General features: G+C 35.8%; 1 protein-coding gene across 4 annotated transcripts in view; it reads left to right on the top strand.

Moving 5' to 3' along the window:
- The window catches only part of MAGI3 (membrane associated guanylate kinase, WW and PDZ domain containing 3), a 262766-nt gene that overhangs the window by 141678 nt on the left and 102165 nt on the right, over positions 1 to 18923 (top strand). For all 4 annotated transcript variants that reach the window (XM_005887097.3, XM_070367458.1, XM_005887098.2 and 1 more), the window contains exon 2: positions 5903 to 6019. In XM_005887097.3, coding sequence (XP_005887159.2) covers positions 5903 to 6019 — 117 coding nt within the window. The remainder of the gene's footprint in view (positions 1 to 5902; positions 6020 to 18923) is intronic.

Raw genomic sequence — 18923 nt, 5'->3', positions numbered from 1 at the left:
TTACATTCAGAAAAAGGGTTTGGGTTTTTTCCCCTACCTCTAGACTTGCTATCCCTGGTGGAGCTAGAAGACAGTAGACTTTTTAAAATTTAGCCTCATTTTGTGTTTTAGGATAGCTAGATAGCATTTTAGGAACACATTTAAACACATTAACAAAGAAAATAATTTGAGGAATTGGCATTAAAAACTATCATTAAAACTTACTTTTAAAGACATGGAGCTTGCTGTATCAATGAAGAATTTACTTTAGCATTTTGAGAGAGTCCAAATAAAGTTAATTTCATTATTTAAGAAACATAGTTTGAAATAAAGTTTTGTATAGACTATTGAATACTCTGTCAGTTGAGTATTCTAAAATATCATGTATTCGATGATGGAGAGCGTGAAATAAACAATAAAAAATACAAAATTAAGCTGATTCACACATTCTATGTGCTTGATCCTGGGATTAAATCTGTAAAACCATGGCTTTGCCCCTAAGATAGTAGACAAACTTCTGTGTTTAATAACCATATAAGATATTTTAAAATAAGTTTTGTGCTATAGAAGGTGTTTTATTATGAAATGTATAGATACTGATTGCCTAGAGAAGATTACAGTTTCACAAACAAGTGGACTGCAGTTTGGCTTATTTTGTCTTAGAAAATGCCTGACTTTAACCAAGGAGCCAGTTTGGAATTAAGCTTATATGTATCTTTTTCATTGATTTCATAGAGCTTAGGAGGTAGAGGAAGCAGTGAAATGCTTTGCTCTTGAGTCTGGGTCTAATGGGAAATGACTAGTGAGTACCATCATTTGTGTTGAGCTAGTTAGATTGAACTGTTTGGAGAATTTCACCAGGCTATCTTACAGTCATCATAGTTAAGAAGAAGAGTGGGACATGGTTATGCCTGTACTTTGCCTCTGAGGAAAACAGATTTTTTTTTTTTTTTTTAAGTTTATGGCATCTATAGGTGTGATTCTAAGACTAGAAATTTCTAAAAGATAAGTTATGTGATGAAATTCTTATAGGTACAAAGAATGTTCTGAGCAGCTCAAGATTTTTAAAAGATGTATATGATTAATAATTGGATGGAACACATAATCACATTTGTAGAGTGCTAAGTAGACCAAGAAACATTGAAGAATTTCCTGAATTGCCAAAGCTCAAAAGGAGTTTAGATACTTTGGAGAGCTCAAAGAGCTTTTAAGTTTGTGTTTGGAGCAAGAGCGATGAGAAGGAACAGGTAGGCTTACTGTGTGAAGAGGTTATTGGTAGTTCTTTATAGGCAGAAATCAGTTCTATGTCATTCTACTTTGTGTCTGTAATCTTGAACTAGAAGAATTACTTTTCCAACAGTAAAAGATAAACAACTTCAAGTGAGGAAAACTAAATTTTAAAAAGATGAAGGGATCATGAGCATATCATTCACTTTACATGAAACTAAATTTTCAAGACATAGTTGAGTTGTCCTCCCAGGAGTTAAAGGGACTCTCAGATGTGATCTCAGGGTAATTGTCAGTATTCTTTATGAAACCATGAATGTGGGAAGTACCAAGAGACTGAGGCAAGACAAATGTTCCAGTTTCCAAAAAGGCGTAGATTGTGAAAATGCAAGTCCACTTTCCTGACTTTAAGCTCTGACAACATTTGAAGAGATTGTAAACAATACAATTAATAAAATATTGGAAGCGTTTAGAAAAGAATGGGATGATGTCCATGAATCAACTCAAATGTATAAGAAAAAGGCATGCCAAATTGACCTCATTTTTTTCTTCTTTTCAATTGTATAATTACTACTGGATTAGACAATAGTAAAGACTTCTCATATCTTGACTTTGGCAAGTGATTGACAAAGTCTCCTAGACAATCTTTATGGAAAAGACAGTAAGATGTTGGCAGTTGAATTGGTTTACAGCTGCTTGCATGGCCCATGCCAGCATGCAGCAGTGTTTACCTAAATAATAACCAGTGACTCTCTACACTGATTCCTTAAAGAGTGAAGAAAGTGAAAGTGAAAGTCACTCAGTTGTGTCTGGACTGTTTGTGAGCCCGTGGACTGATACAGTCCATGGAATTCTCCAGGCCAAAATACTGGAGTGGGTAGCCTTTCCCTTCTCCAGGTGATCTTCCCAACCCAGGGAACAAACCCAGATCTCCTGCATTGTGGGCATATTCTTAACTAGCTGAGCCACAAGGGAAGAAGCCCAAGAATACTGGAGTGAGTAGCCTATCCCTTCTCCAGCAGATCTTCCCAACCCAGGAATTGAACTGGGGTCTCCTGCATTGCAGGCAGATTCTTTACCAACTGAACTATCAGGGAAGCCCCCTTAAAGAGTAATGGTAATGAATATTAATTGGCATAGATTCAGAAAGTATGAATTTGAGTCATGAGTTCTTTTGATTATGGATTTATTCATGTGATTGAGAGTTGAGTTATAGACTTTTCCTCTCCTAAGCTGTATTTTTAAGATTTATAGATCTGTTTTTAAGTTTCATATAAATCAATTTGACTTATAAGTCACTTAAAAGTCAAAGAATAGTCTTAGCGCTTTGAAGCAAAGGCTGAGTAAAAATGCAATTATGAACAGTCTTTTTTTCTCATTTGTTTAACGGCTGCATTAATCCCAAATAGATGTTTTTCATACTCTTGAAATGTCAAGTTTCTGTGAAACTTTCTTAAAAGGCAGAAGTTCATATATAATTCAGTAATATAGATAATCTCTCCATTGTCTCTCTGAGCTAATGTTTCTGTTGGCCTTCTGGTAATTCCATAGCCACCTGCCTATTTAGGATATTTGTACTTTAAAAAAAAAAAACAAAACAAATTTCCTGGAACTACATCAAAGAGGGAAGCGTAATATTCCATCCCCTTAACGAAAGTTTTTTTGGTTTCTTGAAATAAGGACATTCATGATGACTGCTATATCCAATATATTTTATTATTATTATTAATTTTAAAGAATGCCAATCTATATAATTTGTTAATCTTTTATCATTGACATTTTGTGATGTTTGTAATATTTTTTCCCAACATCAGAGAAATGTGATGACATCTTTGAATACTTTTCATACTTTAAATAAAATATCCCATTTATGAAATTGTACTTCACCCTTTTCTTTGCAGCTGTTCATCTCAGTGTTGCATCCAGAGTCCCTGTAGAAGTTGAGGGTGAAGACTAGGAAGCAGTTTCTACTCTGATAAATCTAGGTGTCATTCCTTAACTCTTTCTGCTTTACCGATTCTCTCAGTCTTAAGATCTTGTGGGCCCTTGAAACAGGAATTGAATTCATTTCCCCTGTTGAGAGCCCCTCATGCTGTAATTTGTGATCCATGATTTTTATTATGGCTTTGTCTTTAATTACATCTAATTCAATGGCTGTTGTTTTTATAGATTGGTAGATTAAAACTCAATGTGAGTTTTTAGCATTTTATAGTTATCTCTCTGAGTCATGCCATATTTTATAGTAAAGCTTCAAAAACTTTTTTAAACCTTGAATTTAAAAAGTGTTTACTCAGATTGTGTTTTTTAATAAAATAGGCATTATCCTTTATCTAGATTATATCTATTTTTGAAAATATGTTGGATAGCAGGTTTTGAAGTCTATATAATTTATTTTAGGTTGAAAAAACTGATTCGTTCTCTGTCTAGTCAAAACCCTAGCCGAACCTCCACAAACATCACTAAACACTTTCAAGCACTTATGTAACAATCCACCAAGGCTTTTGTATAGTTATTATTACAATGCGATCAAAACACTTTTTACCTAGTTTTCAAAATATTTAATAAACTTGTAATTGGGTATGGTTTTGTTCAATAAGCAATGTGACTGTACAGTACTGATTATGAATTGGGTTTTTCTTCTACCCAACAATGAATAAGTACTGTAATAAAAAAAATGAAATAATATGAATCCATCTAAATTGGACTTTGGTTGGTGGGGCCACTAAATGTCCTGACAAAAGCAGCCTCAGCCCACAGATTGTTCAGTGTTATCCTTGTAAATATCCTTCAGGTTTTCTTCTTTGATCACAAGGTTTCCCTCTTCCTCAGTGTCTATTTTTGACAATGCAAAACAGGGACTTCTTGGTTTGTGTTTATTAGTTTAGAACATGAATGTTATCTCCAAACTTTAGAAGCACTCTGATTTCCTGCTTATTTTAGTACTCTCTCATACAGGTTATGCTTATTTATTTATGTGAGAAAAGAGAGGATTCGAAATGCTATGTTATGAAATAACAGTTGAAAGAATGAACCAATCTGTAGTAACCTTTTAAATTATTTAATTTGGCCGTAACTATATTGTTTGAAGTAAAGCGTATATTTTAATCAACCAGTCATTTCTTATTCAGTAACATAATCTGTTTTGTTTTAGCATTGCTCTTTTTGAGTTACTGAAATCTTATCTAATGAAAGTGTTTGTATTGCTTGGATAATCATTTTAAGTTCAACCATTATTACAAATACACTGCTACCAGATTTCTGCAGCTCCCTATTTTTCTGCTTATATTTTTTTGATACCCCTAATATTCCTCTTTTTAATCTCCCGTTTTCGCCACAAATAAGGAAGAAACCTTTCATTCTTACTCATTTACGTGGCATCTAGGAGTCAAACAGATGGACAGAGAATGCCTGTTCCATCTAGTGATAGGCAGAAGGTTCTGAATAGGACCCATTTGGCCTATTAGAGATGAGAAAGATGGACTTGTGGGCAGAACATAGTTTGAGAGGGGGAAGGGTGGGTGAGTTTGGGTCCGAGATGGTCAGAGCTGGAACATGTAGGGCTTGCTAGGCCCTGTTTAGAAGTCTGAATTATATTCTAAGAGTAGCAAGAAGTTATTAGGTGGTTCTAAACAGAGTATCGATTATCTGACTTATGTTTTAAAATCTCATTCTGGCTTCTTTGGGAATGGTGGAAGCAGGAAGGAACCAAAAATGGGTGCAGGGGAATGAATTAGAAGGCTTTTGCAGAATTTCAGGTGAGAAATCATGGTGGATTAGTTTAGGGTGAGAGCAATGGAAATAGAAGTAGGCAGTTATGCGATATGTGTTGAAGGGAGAACTGACAAAAACTGCTAATTAATTGCATTGAGGGATAGAAGTAAAAAGAAGAAATTGAGGCTGACTTCTAGGTTTGGGGCTTGTTCTGTTGGGTGGTTGTTCTTGTTCAGTGGACTGCAGCACGCCAGGCTTCCCTGTCCCTCACCATCTCCCAGCGTTTGCCCTAGTTCATGTCCATTGAATCAGTGATGCCATCCAGCCATCTCATCCTCTGTCGCCCTCCCCTCCTCCTTTTTTTTTTTTTTCCTCCTCCTGCCTTCAATCTTTCCCAGCGTCACAGTCTTTTCCAGTTAATCAGCTGTTTGCTTGAGGTGGCCAAGGTATTGGAGCTTCAGTTTCAGCAGCATTGTGGTAATTTTCTAAGACAGAGGACATGATTTTCTAAGATTAGAGGAGAGAAATGTAATGGAACAGGATAGAATTAAGAGTTCTGTTTTGGTCATCTGAAATTTATTTATCTGCAATATAGATGAAGGAGTTTGATGCATTTGGAGTCTGGTGGAGTCAGGTCAGGAATAGAGACGTGATAAGAATTTGAAACTTACCTGTTTATCGATTGTACTTAAAGTCATGGGATTGAATGAAATAACTTTGGATATTTGTCGTACTCTCTGACCCATACCTCCTCCCTCTCTTGCCATGTAAAATTGTACCCACATTGTATATTACAGGTGTGTATTTTAATTACAGTACCTATAATAGTTTGGTATAGTTATGTTATTTTGAATAAAATACTCTGATTTCTTTTATCCTGTTTATGGCTAAATGGTTTAAGGGTAATCATTAACTAGCATTGATATTTAACTGGAAACCTAACAATTATTTACTTTGTCTTATTTTTTTTTTGTTGTTGTTGTAGGGAAAGTCATTAATAAAGATTTGCGACATTATCTGAGTCTTCAGTTTCAGAAAGGATCAATTGACCATAAACTGCAGCAAGTGATCAGAGATAATCTCTACTTGAGAACCATTCCATGTAAGTATAAGATAGAATCAAAGAAATGTGGCCAAGATATCTTTATTTAATCAAATATCTAGAAATAATTCTCTCGAGAATCTCATATGAAACTGTGAAGATTAAGTTGGGGCACTGGAATGAAACAAAAATTGGATAAAGAGAAAATTTTTCAGAGGACTTTCAAGGGTTTGGTTTTTAAAAATAGAAGAACTAGCAGATTCTATATTGTGACTTTTAAAAAAATTCATTAGACTTTAAGAATTTAATGATATAAATATACATGTTGCTAACTAGATTTTTTCCCTATAAATCAATTTCTAAAACCTATACAGTTCAGACTTTTTGCTCTCCATGCTTGTATGCTGAGAACAAACATTTTATATTAATTATTAGGATATTACTGATTTTAAAATCTGCCCTTTCCCCAAAGGAAAACAGGAGGAAGCGTGCAGTGCCTGCCGCCTTTGAATTTTCACCTAGATGTTGGTGTATTGATTCCAGTTTTAATAGTTTTCATAGGAGCTGATTGTTGTTGTGATTGTGTTTTTGGCTTTTTTTTTTTTAAGCACATAATAAATCATAAACTTGGTTTAATTACTGTAGGTCTGGGGAAGAAGAAAAGCAGTAAATAAAAGGGCCTAAAAGGACATCTGATTTGTTTTACTTCTCAGTATATTTGTAACTCCTTGTGGATACTAGCTTTTACACCATCTCTGGAATTCTTTATATCTTTATCTTGTTATTTAATCTTACACAATGTCCAGTTCATCACCAAGCCTTCCTAATTATGCTTCTGAAATACCTATCTCTCTGCACTATCATAGACCCTCCCTCTTTCTTACTTAGACTTTAAACAACAACAACAAAAATTTGCCATTATGTAGTTGCAAAGAACTAAGTAAAACTGACTTAAAAATCTTGATTCTAGCATTATACTAGTTGGTTCACTTGGGCAGATTATTTAAACTTCCTAAGGTTTCAGAATCTCCATGTATAAAATATGAAATCATAAGGCTCGCTTCATATAGCTACTAGAATTAAAGCGAGAGTATAATTGTAAACCACTTGATCTGAAGTAGGTACTCAGCAGTGTTTGTCCCCTTGCCCCATTCTAACTGTATCCCCTGCCTCCCATGTCCCCTCAGTCTAGTCCATCTTTAAAGTATACATCTGATTTTTTTTGTTTTTTAAGCTTTAATTTCAAACTTTAATCATTTTTCTGGTTAAAGTTAACACTATTATATTATGAGGTTTATAAGATATACAGAAGTATATAAAATGAAATTATCTGCAGACACAAGTAACAGAGAAACAAACAACTATAGTGACTCATACCTAGGGCACATCTGATTCTTGCATATCTGTTGTAGTTTATCCTTCAGAGGGTCCTATTGACTACATGTTAGTCTAGACATGTTAAAAAGTCTAGACTTTTTAACATGGTATAAAACTTTTTGTTTTAAACTATGACCCCTTATCTATGCTATCCTCCTATAAATCTACCTTATCAGATTTCAGAATTGCAAGTCCTGCCTTGTTTGCATTTGCCTGATAAATCTTTTTATTCTTTTATCTTTCTGAATCTCACTCTGCTTCCCTGGTGGCTCAGATGGTAAAGAATCTGCCAAAAAGAATAAATCTTCCTATTCTTTCATCTTTCTGAATCTGTGTTTTATAAATAGTGTTGAACTTTGTACCCAGTGTGAAACTTTTTATTTATTGACTTGATCAATGCCTTTCATCTCAGCTTTGTCATGTTTTTGTATTTTGTAGCCAGTGTGAAACTTTATATTTATTGATGTGATGCCTTTAGCCCCAGCTTTGTCATGTTTTCCTGTTTTACCTATACGCATGGGTGCGTGCTACGTCACTTTAGTTGTGTCCGACTCTTTGTGACCCCATGGAGTGTAGACTGCCAGGCTCCTCTGTCCATGGGATTCTCCAGGCATGAATACTGGAGTGGGTTGCCATGCCGTCTTCTAGGGGAGCTTCCTGATCCAGGGGTCTCTTGCTTGGCAGGCAGGTTCTTTACCACTAGCATCACCTCGGGATCCCCATTTTACCTATATACAAGTCGTATACAAAAAAGCCTTTCACTGTGTAATCTATTTTATTTGATCTCTCTTTTTAGGGAGAGTTATATCTTTATTCTAATGGCTACCTTTATATAGTACTCTGTTCCTCCTCCCTTTTATTTGGTCCTACTATGAGTAATACTAAAATTATATAATCATTTCTTCTTCATCCTTCCTTCTCCCTCTCCCATCATCTGACCTGAGGGAATCTTTTATTCTCACAAATATAAGGTAATCAGCAAGTTTACTCTCCTTTGCATATTCTTTCTGCATCCTCCCTGTTTTTTGATCCTGGATCTATATCTATATTGGTAATGCAAGCAACCATTATGTACTGCACTCTCCCCTTTATAATCATTTTTTCTCCATTCTATGCTTGCTGCTGCTGCTGCTAAGTCACTTCAGTCGTGCCCGACTCTGTGCGACCCCATAGATACATATTTAACCAAACTACCAACCCTATGTTGCCGTTTCTTCAATAATTCTGGTTGTCTGAAGCTTGTTCTCTACCAGATTTCCATGAAGGGTTCACAGAATCATTATATCAATTGTCTATGATCTTTATACTTTGAAAGTTTGTGTGGATGGATATGAGATTTTTGGCTCATAACTTCTAGCCCTGTCTTAATTATCTAATTGTCTTTTGGCATAAAGCATTGCTCTTAAATAAAAAATATCTGAACACAATCTGAGCTTTATTCCCTTATAAGTAACTGGGTATTTTGCCCACATGGAGTTTCTCAGGGTACCGTTTTTAGTTTCGTAGTTCTAGAGCTTCCTTTTTCCTTGTTAAAGCAAGTTAATAAAAATATGTACTTGTACTTTCTGCTGCCCTCTGCCACTTTTACTTGAATCTTCTTTTTAACTTACATTTATTGTCCTAGTTTTGCAGTTTCTCCCCAGCATGAGGTTTTGCCCTAGAAAGGAGCTCTAGTTTATTTGTTTTAATTCATAAGTTCCAAACGGCTATAGTCATTTCAGATCCTAATAGGAACTTCTGACTTACAAATTGAACTGTATTAAAAAACCCTTCCAAGAACCTAGAAGCTCTTATGCATCAGTAGCAGTTAGCAAATTGAATGGTCACATCTGGTCTTTAAATGTGATTCTTTACTAAAAGATACCAGATCTTTCTGGAGAAAATTCTGATTCCTAGCCTAGAGTAAGGAAAGTGCAAGGTGAGGTTGGAGTGTCCAGTTGTACTGGAAAGTATGTTTAAAAAATTTGGGGAACATATCAGAGGAACATTTAGGAGAAAAGCCACTTAGTAGGGGTGCCCACTGACAAAACCTGAGACAATTTAAACAATGAAATTAATGAGAGAGACTTCTACTGTTGTCAGACATTCCACAGAGCACAACTGTGATCCCTAGGAGAACAGGATGGAGATTGCACACAAAAGAATCCTGTAATTTCATCAGCTTTCTGCCTGGAGGCACTTTTGAGGCTATAACACGTGGAGGAAGAGCCTAGGATGAGTTTAGCAAACTCTGAGTTGAGGGTACAGAAATATGTGTTCAAGAATTCTGAAATGTTAGAAATTTGCAGAGCTCAGTATCAGAGAGGAAGAGATATGAAGAAAGCTGAGGCAAACTGGATAGGTGCCTTCTTGGATTTATTGCTGAATACTAAGCTGAGAACGTGACTTCACAGAGCAGGCAAAGAGCTCTCTGTGAGCTGTAAGGTTAACAATTCCCAGAGTTTACACAGGGCCAAGAGTAGTTTGAGTTCTAACCAACCTGAGTGGAGAGACCCCATAAGGGTCATGGCTTACTAGTAGTGTTAAAGAGCCCATAAATTTAGACCCACTTTAACAAAGTTTAATTTAAAAAGTCCCAAAAGGATCAAGTGAATATGCATGTAACTTATCTAGTTAGCAAAAATAAAGGAAGAGAGGGAGGAAAAGGGGGAAAAATAAGAACGCTTTGAAGGAAGACAAAAAAATCTAGACACTGAAAAGCATCATATTCATAATGTCTAGTGTCTAATAAAAAATTACTAGGCATAAAAACAAAAAAAAATGTGACTCATAATTAAAAGTGAGCTGATTAAAGAAAAAAAAAAGCACAGAAATGACACAGATAATGACCATACCAAACATTTTAAAGTTATCTCATAAATATGCTCAAGGATTTAAAGGACAAAATGAACAGAATGAAGAGAAAACAAGATACATATTTTAAAAAGGAACTATATGGAACTTCAAAAACTTACTGGATGAGTTTAACATATTAGATTAGAAACTGCAACTGAAAAGATTGCTGAACTGGAAGACCTAATATAAATTAATCAAACAGAAACATGGAGAGGAAACAGAATACAAAAGTGAACTTTTAAAAAGCAATCAGTCAGTCAGAGAGAGAGGGACAGTTCTACTTTTGCCACAAAGCACTTCCTCATACTGGGTTTACCCTCTTATTGTAAATAATTGGGCAAGATATCTATAACATCTGTTTTCAGACCTTGGATTACAGACAGAACATGACTGTGATCTCTTCATATTGACCTATGGCACACTATCAAGCCAAAGTGCGGGAAGCAGAACAAATATTTGAAAAAATAGTGGCTGAAATGTTTCCAGGTTCAATGAAAACTATAAACCAGTGGATCTAAGAGTATCAACAAACCTCAAGCAGTAGAAACATTAAAAAAAAAAAGTCAATGTACATCGTAATCTAATTGCTGAAAACCAGTAATAAAGAGAAAATGTGAAAGGCAGACAGAAAAAGAGATCATACAAGGAATATAAATTAACTATAGACTATCAACAGAAACAGTACAAGCTGGAAGCCAATCAAATGTTATCTTCAAAATGCTGGAAGGAAAAAGATGCCAACCTAGATTTGTATACAGTAAAAGTATTCTTAAAAATAAAAAGAAATAAAATTTTGAGACAAAAATAAAGGATGAGGGAATTTTTCTCCAGTAGATTTGTACTATAAAAAATAGTAAAGAAAATTCTTCAGATGGAATGGAAATGATATGAGAATGAGAACTAAAAGGAAAATAGAAAACTTCATAATTACATTCAAGATGTCAATACCAGCTTTAGAGAAAGTAAGCAAAAAATCAACAAGATTATAACATGAATAACACTTTCAGCCAGCTTGACCTAACTGTTACTTGTTAGAGCATGCCATCTAACAACACAGGAATATACATTCTTTAGTGCACATGGGCAGAGAAGGCAATGGCACCCCACTCCAGTACTCTTGCCTGGAAAATCCCATGGACGGAGGAGCCTGGAAGGCTGCAGTCCATGGGGTCACTGAGGGTTGGACACGACTGAGCGACTTCACTTTCATGCATTGGAGAAGGAAATGGCGACCCACTCCAGTGTTCTTGCCTGGAGAATCCCAGGGACGGCAGAGCCTGGTGGGCTGTCGTCTGTGGGGTCACACAGAGTCGGACACGACTGAAGCGACTTAGCAGCAGCAGTGCACATGGGACATATACAAATATAGATCATATTCTGGACCATGAAACAAGATTCTGTACATTTAAGAGGATTTCAATCATGTAAATACATTCTCTGATCCTAATGGAATTAAATTAGAAATCATTTACAGAAAGATATATAGAAAATCTCCAAATATTTGGAAATTAAGTTGCTACACTTCTGACTTGTGAGTTAAAGAATAAGCCACAAGAAAAATTAAAAGTATCACACATTTCACTACAGTATATCAATTTGTGGGGTGTTGCTAGAGCAGTATTTAGAGGGAAATTTATAGTAATGAATACTTACTTTAGAAAATAATAAAGATCTCTATCGATGATCTAAATTTCTAGCTTAAGAGCAAAGTAAACCCAAATTAAGTAGCAGAAAGGAAATAATAAAAAGCAGAAATCAATAAACTAGAAAATAGAGAAACAATAGAGAGAAATCTGTGAAATTCAGAGCTGCTTCTGGAAGATTAATAGAAGTGATAAACATTAATGGGAATGAGAGATAGTATCACTGAAAATCCTACAGAGGTTAAGTGGATAATAAGGAATTTTCTAAACTACTTATGCCAGTAAACTCAACAACTCGTATGAAATGTATAAACCCCTTGGAAGACAAAAACTACCAATGCTCACTTAGGAAGAAATAGAAGAACTGAACAGCCTTGTATCTATTAAAGAAATTAAATTTGTAGTTTTTAATTTTCCCGTAGAGAAAACTTCAGGCCCAGATGGTACTAGTAAATTGTTCCAAATATTTAAAGAAGAAATAATGTGAATTCTATACAGCTTCTTCTGAAATTTAGAACATTTCCCAATCTCACTCCATGATCTGAGCATTATCCTGATTCTAAAGCCAGATGAAAACATTAAGAGTATTAGACCAAAATTTTTCATGAACATAGGCTCAAAATCCTTTATTTTAGCAAATCAGTACATAGCAATATAGAAAAGGGATAACACATTTTGACCAAGTGAGATTTGTCCCAGGAATGCAAGGTTGGTATAACATGTGAAGATTAATATAGTAACCAACTAGAAAAGCCATATGATCTTCTCCATAGGTGCTAAAAAAACATTTGACAAAAATTCAACTTGAGTTCATGATGTAATCTCTCAGAAAACTAGTCTGCCAGTTTATTACTCACAGCCTCTTGGCTTCAAATCTACTTTTTGCCTACTTATGATATTGTCACATTTTCTCCTTACCATCTGGCACAATGTTGAGCTTTGTCAGTAGAAGGTGTAGGAAGGATACTGGAGAAAAAAAGAGTCTTCTTTTCCTGGCTTCAGTGTGCCTTTTTCTTTTTGCTTCTGCCTGCAAAAAGATACTCAGTTTCAGCAGCGCTCTAGCAGTCAGCTACCCAAGGGCAAGTTCAGTGGTACACATGGGTGGGGTAGGGAGGGGAGTGAGGGGTAGGAGTGGGGGGAGTCCCAGCAGTGAGTTCTGGAACAGGCTCACATAGGTGGCTTCATAAATTCCACCAGTGTGCCAGCTGAGTTCTTCACAGTTTCCTGATGAGTTCTGTGGGGAACCCAGCAGGCTCCCCAGATTTCAGCAAAATCTCTTGCAAATGTTTTTCCAGTGGGTTTCCAGCAAACCCAGCCAGTTTCCCAGCTGATTTTCTAGTAAGTCCAAAACACCCCGCTACATGTCTCTTCCACTCAAAGCAGTTTGCTGGTGAATTTTATTGGTACTCCAGCAGACCCTGCTCACTGATAGTGAACCAGCTCTGTCCCAAGGCCGCCCAGCAAACTTTTCTACCATCCAGTGGGCTGCTATGCACCTTCTCCAAAAAGGTCTGAATCTCAGACTTTGAGAGCATCTCTTTCTTCCAAGTTTTTTCCTTACTCGAGTATTCTTGTTGAACTCTAGGATGATACTCTTTAGAATTCTCTTTTATTTCACCTTAGTTAATTCTTTATACATATTTAATAATTCTTTACATAAGGTTGTCCTTGTTCAAGTTACCATACAGTTTCTTCCTCCTGCTTGGACCCTGGCTGTTAAAGGATTGGTACTGGTAGCAGTCCCAGGAGACAGATGCTCCAAGAAGGGATTTTAAGATTGCTTTTGGATGTGTACTTGGGCTTGAGCACAGAGCCAAATTCCTTCCAGCGGGAAGCAGGTTGCTGATAATTTGTGATAAGTGATATCGTCATTTAATCTTAGTATAACCTGTGGCTGATTGTGACGAAGTACCAGTTGAGCCAAATACCTTGTGAACCCTAATGACTGCTACACTTGACCATTAGAGCAGTAATAATGGCTCTGAACACTGAGGTGTGGGATGGTTTCTCCTGAGTGCACCAAGTGCTTAAAGAGAGAAAATGACAGCATAAAATCAAATGGGTTAATATTATTAAAAATTAATATAACAAGATTTTGATAACATTTTTAAATGGTCTCAGCCTGATACAGGCATTTGCTAACAAAGTCTTAAAAGAATGAACACTAACACAAAATAAATGCCAAATAAAAATCATCTAAAGTTTGAAAGATAATACTTCACATATTTAATATTTCAATTTTGCACTCCTGAAATGAAAATTTGAAGCATGTAAAGTATCAGTTGCATTATCTGATCACCTTGATCTTTGGTAACAAATATTCAGACATAGGAAAAAAAATTTCATTTTGCACTGATCATATAAGCTTGTTTCCTTTTTTAATGCTGAAAGTACTTGTTTTCTTGCCCTGATTGTTTGTGCCATTGAAGTCTATGTTGCTTTTACTTCAGATTGTAGACTAGTTTCTGATTTCAGGCTGAAGTGTTCTACAACAGCATTCACTTCTTGCACTTCTCTTATTTACAAAGCTCTGCAACTTGTAGCAAATATCAAATGGAGGAAAATATCAGAGAACATTGTTGAATAGTGTTCAGGTAACATTCAGATGCCCTGACCAGTGTTAAAAACATTATACAGAATCATGTTGAAGCTGCCAACTTAGGGTCTTATCTGGCCTTCAGTATTATATTTGTAAGAACAACCCACTGTTATCATCAGAGCCCTGACCAGGCACTTCCAGCATGGGAACAGCTGCAGGTAAGGCTGATGGATAGATTGTGACTGCTGCTCTCCCCTATGCTTTTGTCCTAGTCCCTGGAAATGTCAATGTTAACATTTCATTCTGCTTTCAGTGTTTCCTGCTCTTGCTTTCAATGGATATCAATAGATTCTTTCAAACCAGTAGCATCTCTATGTTAAATTATTAAGCTTTAATTCTCACAGTAGAAGTATATATTTTTTCCTCTTCATTTTCCCTTTCAACTCATTTTTCTTGGGATTTAGAAAAAGTAAATCTGTCAGGAAGCTCCAGAAAGGAATTCCTACATGGAAACAATAATGTAAAACAGCTATAGCTCTTATATTGTTTATGGGAATGCAAAGTAGTATGTCTACTTTGGACTTTTTCTTATAAAGTTAAGCATACACTTATCATGACCCAGCAACTCTACTCTTAGGCATTAACCCAACGTAAATTTAAATATAGATCTACCCAAAGACTTGTAAATGTACAACAGTTTTTTATATAGTATCTAAAATCTGGAAACAGTCTGAATGTCCACCAGCGGTGAATGCAAAATCAAATTTTGGCGTATCTATACAGTGGAATTGGAATACCCCTCAGTAATAAAAGGATATTGAACAAAAAACTGGATGAATCTCAAAAGCATCATGCAAAGTGAAAGAAGCCAGACACAAACCACTACTGAAATCAAATTAATGTGTGATTTCATTTATGTGAGCGCCTATTAAAGGAGAACTATAGTGTCAACAGGCCAGTGGCTGCCATGGGGTGGGAGACTGCAGAAGGGCACAAGGAGACTTTTGGGGGTGACGGTTCCCCAAATTCATAGGACTCTATCACGAGAATTAGTGAACTGCATTATGGGCAAATTATACCATTAGAATTAGTCAATTTTATTATAGATAAGTTATGTAAAGTGACCAAATCAGCTCCCATAATTCTATTCCTTCATACTATCAACAATTAAAAAATGAAAATTTGTAGAAAAATACCATGTATAGCATAAAAATAGCATAAAAACCGTTGAAATACCTACTTCATCTCTGACTATAAAGGGTAAAGATCTCTATAAGGTAAAATTAATGGACATTAATCTAAATATTTTGACAGATTTATTGTTCATGGAGTAAAGACTCAATATGGTAAAGATTTCAGTTCTCCTCAAATTGATTAATAGATTCAATCTAATTCAATAAAAATTTCAGCATTTTTAGCCTGATTCTAGAATTTATATAGAAAAGCTATGAATAGAAAGAAAATAAGAACTTTTCCTGCTATATCTCAAGATTTATCACAGCACTATAATAATTACAACACTGACAAAGGTGCAGGAAGGGCCAGTAGGTAAATGGGATGTAGACAGTCAGTCTCATATGGGCATTTCTGTATAGGATTCCTGTGACAGGAGTGCCATGGCCGATTAGAGGAGAAAATACTGATTTTTTTCAATAAATCTTATTGAATAAGCATTTGGGGAAAAAAAGGAAATTGGGCTACTACTTCCCATCAAACCAAAAAAAAAAAAAAACTTTAGTACATTAAAGGTACTAGGTGTGAAAGGCAAAGCTGTAATGCTTTTTTAAAAAGAATGTAGAATACCTCCATGGCCTTGGAAAGGATTTCTAAAGCAGAACACAAAACCATTAGCTCTAAAGGAAAGAATTGATAAATTTGACTACATTAAAATGAAAAACTTCTATCATCAAAGGACTGTTTATTTAAAAAAAAAAAAAAAAAAAGGTGAAAGGAAATCACAGTGAGAGAAGATTCTGTTTTCCAACGTTTCAATAATGCAGGTAAGTAGGTAGGAGAAAGATGTCAACTGAACTGAGAAGTACCATTGGTTCCTATTGCATTTTCTCTAGCCAATCTTGTGTATCATCAAGTAGCAGCAAGTAAACACAATATACAAACACAGCTGAGTGTTGCTTTTGTTTCACTGTGTATGATGCCTGTTCACCTCAGTTTGGCCTCTTTTCTCAATTTGAACTTGTACTTTATCTTAAAGTTATTGATTTTACCTTTTGCCTTGTCTTTATTATTCAGTGTCCTCAACCCTCTGTACCTTTCTGTCAAGCTACCTTTTCATAGGAAATTTTAAAAACAAAGTATTTTATTTACTTTAGTATTTTTTATTAGGAACATAAAATCTACTAAATTGTATTAATATTTTTCATTGGGATTGTTATTGGCTTTACCAGTGCTCTGTTTACTGAGTTGCAGTAGAGTTTAAGAGATCAACCCTATCCTATTTTCTCTGTAAGCTTTTCTTATTTTTGGTGTCTGATTTTGCAGAAAGCACTATTTGAAGAAAGCATATTTCAAAGCATATTTCTGTAGCAGAAACACCCCATTTGCAACCACATATATCTGGCAAAAGACTGCAGTGCTGAGACACAATTATTTCACATTTTAGCCTCTCTACAATTGGAATGCATCTTGCAATATGTGAAATATTTCAATTATAATTGCCAGGGTTTTTTTTCTTTTTTAGGGTAAAATAATGGTATATTTTAGAAGCTGTTGATTGCTTAGATTTGATGAAGTAATGTAGTATCTAGAATGTAAAGAACTACAATTGTAAAAAGACAGGCAGCCCAACAGAGAAGCGGCAGACTTGAGCAGCCACTTTACAACAGAAGAAATCTCTGTGGCTAGTAAATATATGAAAAAGAATGTTTACTCTTTTAAAGTAGTTGAACATTAAATACAACGTGAGATACCTTTATATACTTAACATGTTGGCAGAAGTTTAAAAACATGGTAAGTATTGATGTGGACACAAAAGGATGCATGTGGTATGATTCCAATCCCATCAAGTTGCAAAGCAGGCAAAACTAAGCTATGTTGGTCAGACATGCATTACTTAGTTGCTAAAAACATTTTTTTAAAAGAAATCATTATCACAAATGTAAAGATGATGGTCACGTTGTGGGTGGAGGGAGGGGGAGATTTGTAGCCGCTCGAGGGGGCTTTTGGCATTGTAGTGGTGTTCTATTTTTTCATCTGGATGAGTTTGCTTTGTTATTGCTTATTACTACTAAACTTTATTTAAACTTATAAATGGCTGTGAAAAGAGAAGCGAAAAGCAAAGGAGGAAAGGAAAGATATAAGCATCTGAATGCAGAGTTCTAAAGAATAGCAAGGAGAGATAAAATAGCCTTCCTCAGCGATCAATGCAAAGAAATAGAGGAAAACACCAGAATGGGAAAGACTAGTGATCTCTTCAAGAAAATTAGAGATACCAAGGGAACATTTCATGCAAAGATGGGCTCGATAAAGGACAGAAATGGTAGGGACCTAACAGAAGCAGAAGATATTAAGAAGAGGTGGCAAGAATACACAGAAGAACTGTACAAAAAGAGATGTTCACAACCAAGATAATCATGATGGTGTGATCACTCACCTAGAGCCAGACATCCTGGAATGTGAAATCAAGTGGGCCTTAGAAAGCATCACCACGAACAAAGCTAGTGGAGGTGATGGAATTCCAGTTGAGCTATTTCAAATCCTGAAAGATGATGCTGTGAAAGTGCTGCACTCAATATACCAGCAAATTGGAAAACCCAGCAGTGGCCACAGGACTGGAAAAGGTCAGTTTTCATTCCAATCCCAAAGAAAGGCAATGCCAAAGAATGCTCAAACTACCGCACAGTTGCACTCATCTCACATGCTTGTAAAGTCATGCTCAAAATTCTCCAAGCCAGGCTTCAATAGTACGTGATATTTAAGCTGGTTTTAGAAAAGGCAGAGGAACCAGAGATCAAATTGCCAACATCCTCTGGATCATGGAAAAAGCAAGAGAGTTCCAGAAAAGCATCTATTTCTGCTTTATTGACTATGCCAAAGCCTTTGACTATGTGGATCACAATAAACTGTGGAAAATTCTGAAAGAGATGGGAATACCAGACCACCTGACCTGCCTCTTGAGAAACCTATATGCAGGTCAGGAAGCAACAGTTAGAACTGGACATGGAACAACAGACTGGTTCCAAATAGGAAAAGGAGTACGACAAGGCTGTATACTGTCACCCTGCTTATTTAACTTCTATGCAGAGTACATCATGAGAAATGCTGGGCTGAAGGAAGCACCAACTGGAATCAAGATTGCCGGGAGAAATACCAATAACCTCAGATATGCAGATGACACCACCCTTATGGCAGAAAGTGAAGAGGAACTGAAAAACCTCTTGATGAAAGTGAAAGAGGAGTGAAAAAGTTGGCTTAAAGCTCAACATTCAGAAAACTAAGATTGGGCATCTGGTCCCATCACTTCATGGGAAATAGATGGGGAAACAGTAGAAATAGTGTCAGACTTTTATTTATTTGGGCTGCAAAATCACTGCAGATAATGACTACAGCCATG

This window comes from Bos mutus, chromosome 3, assembly GCF_027580195.1.
Source record: "Bos mutus isolate GX-2022 chromosome 3, NWIPB_WYAK_1.1, whole genome shotgun sequence".
In the NCBI taxonomy this organism is placed as follows: domain Eukaryota; kingdom Metazoa; phylum Chordata; class Mammalia; order Artiodactyla; family Bovidae; genus Bos; species Bos mutus.
The sequence above is the reverse complement of the archived record's forward strand: the minus strand, read 5'-3'. Positions and strand labels throughout refer to the sequence as shown.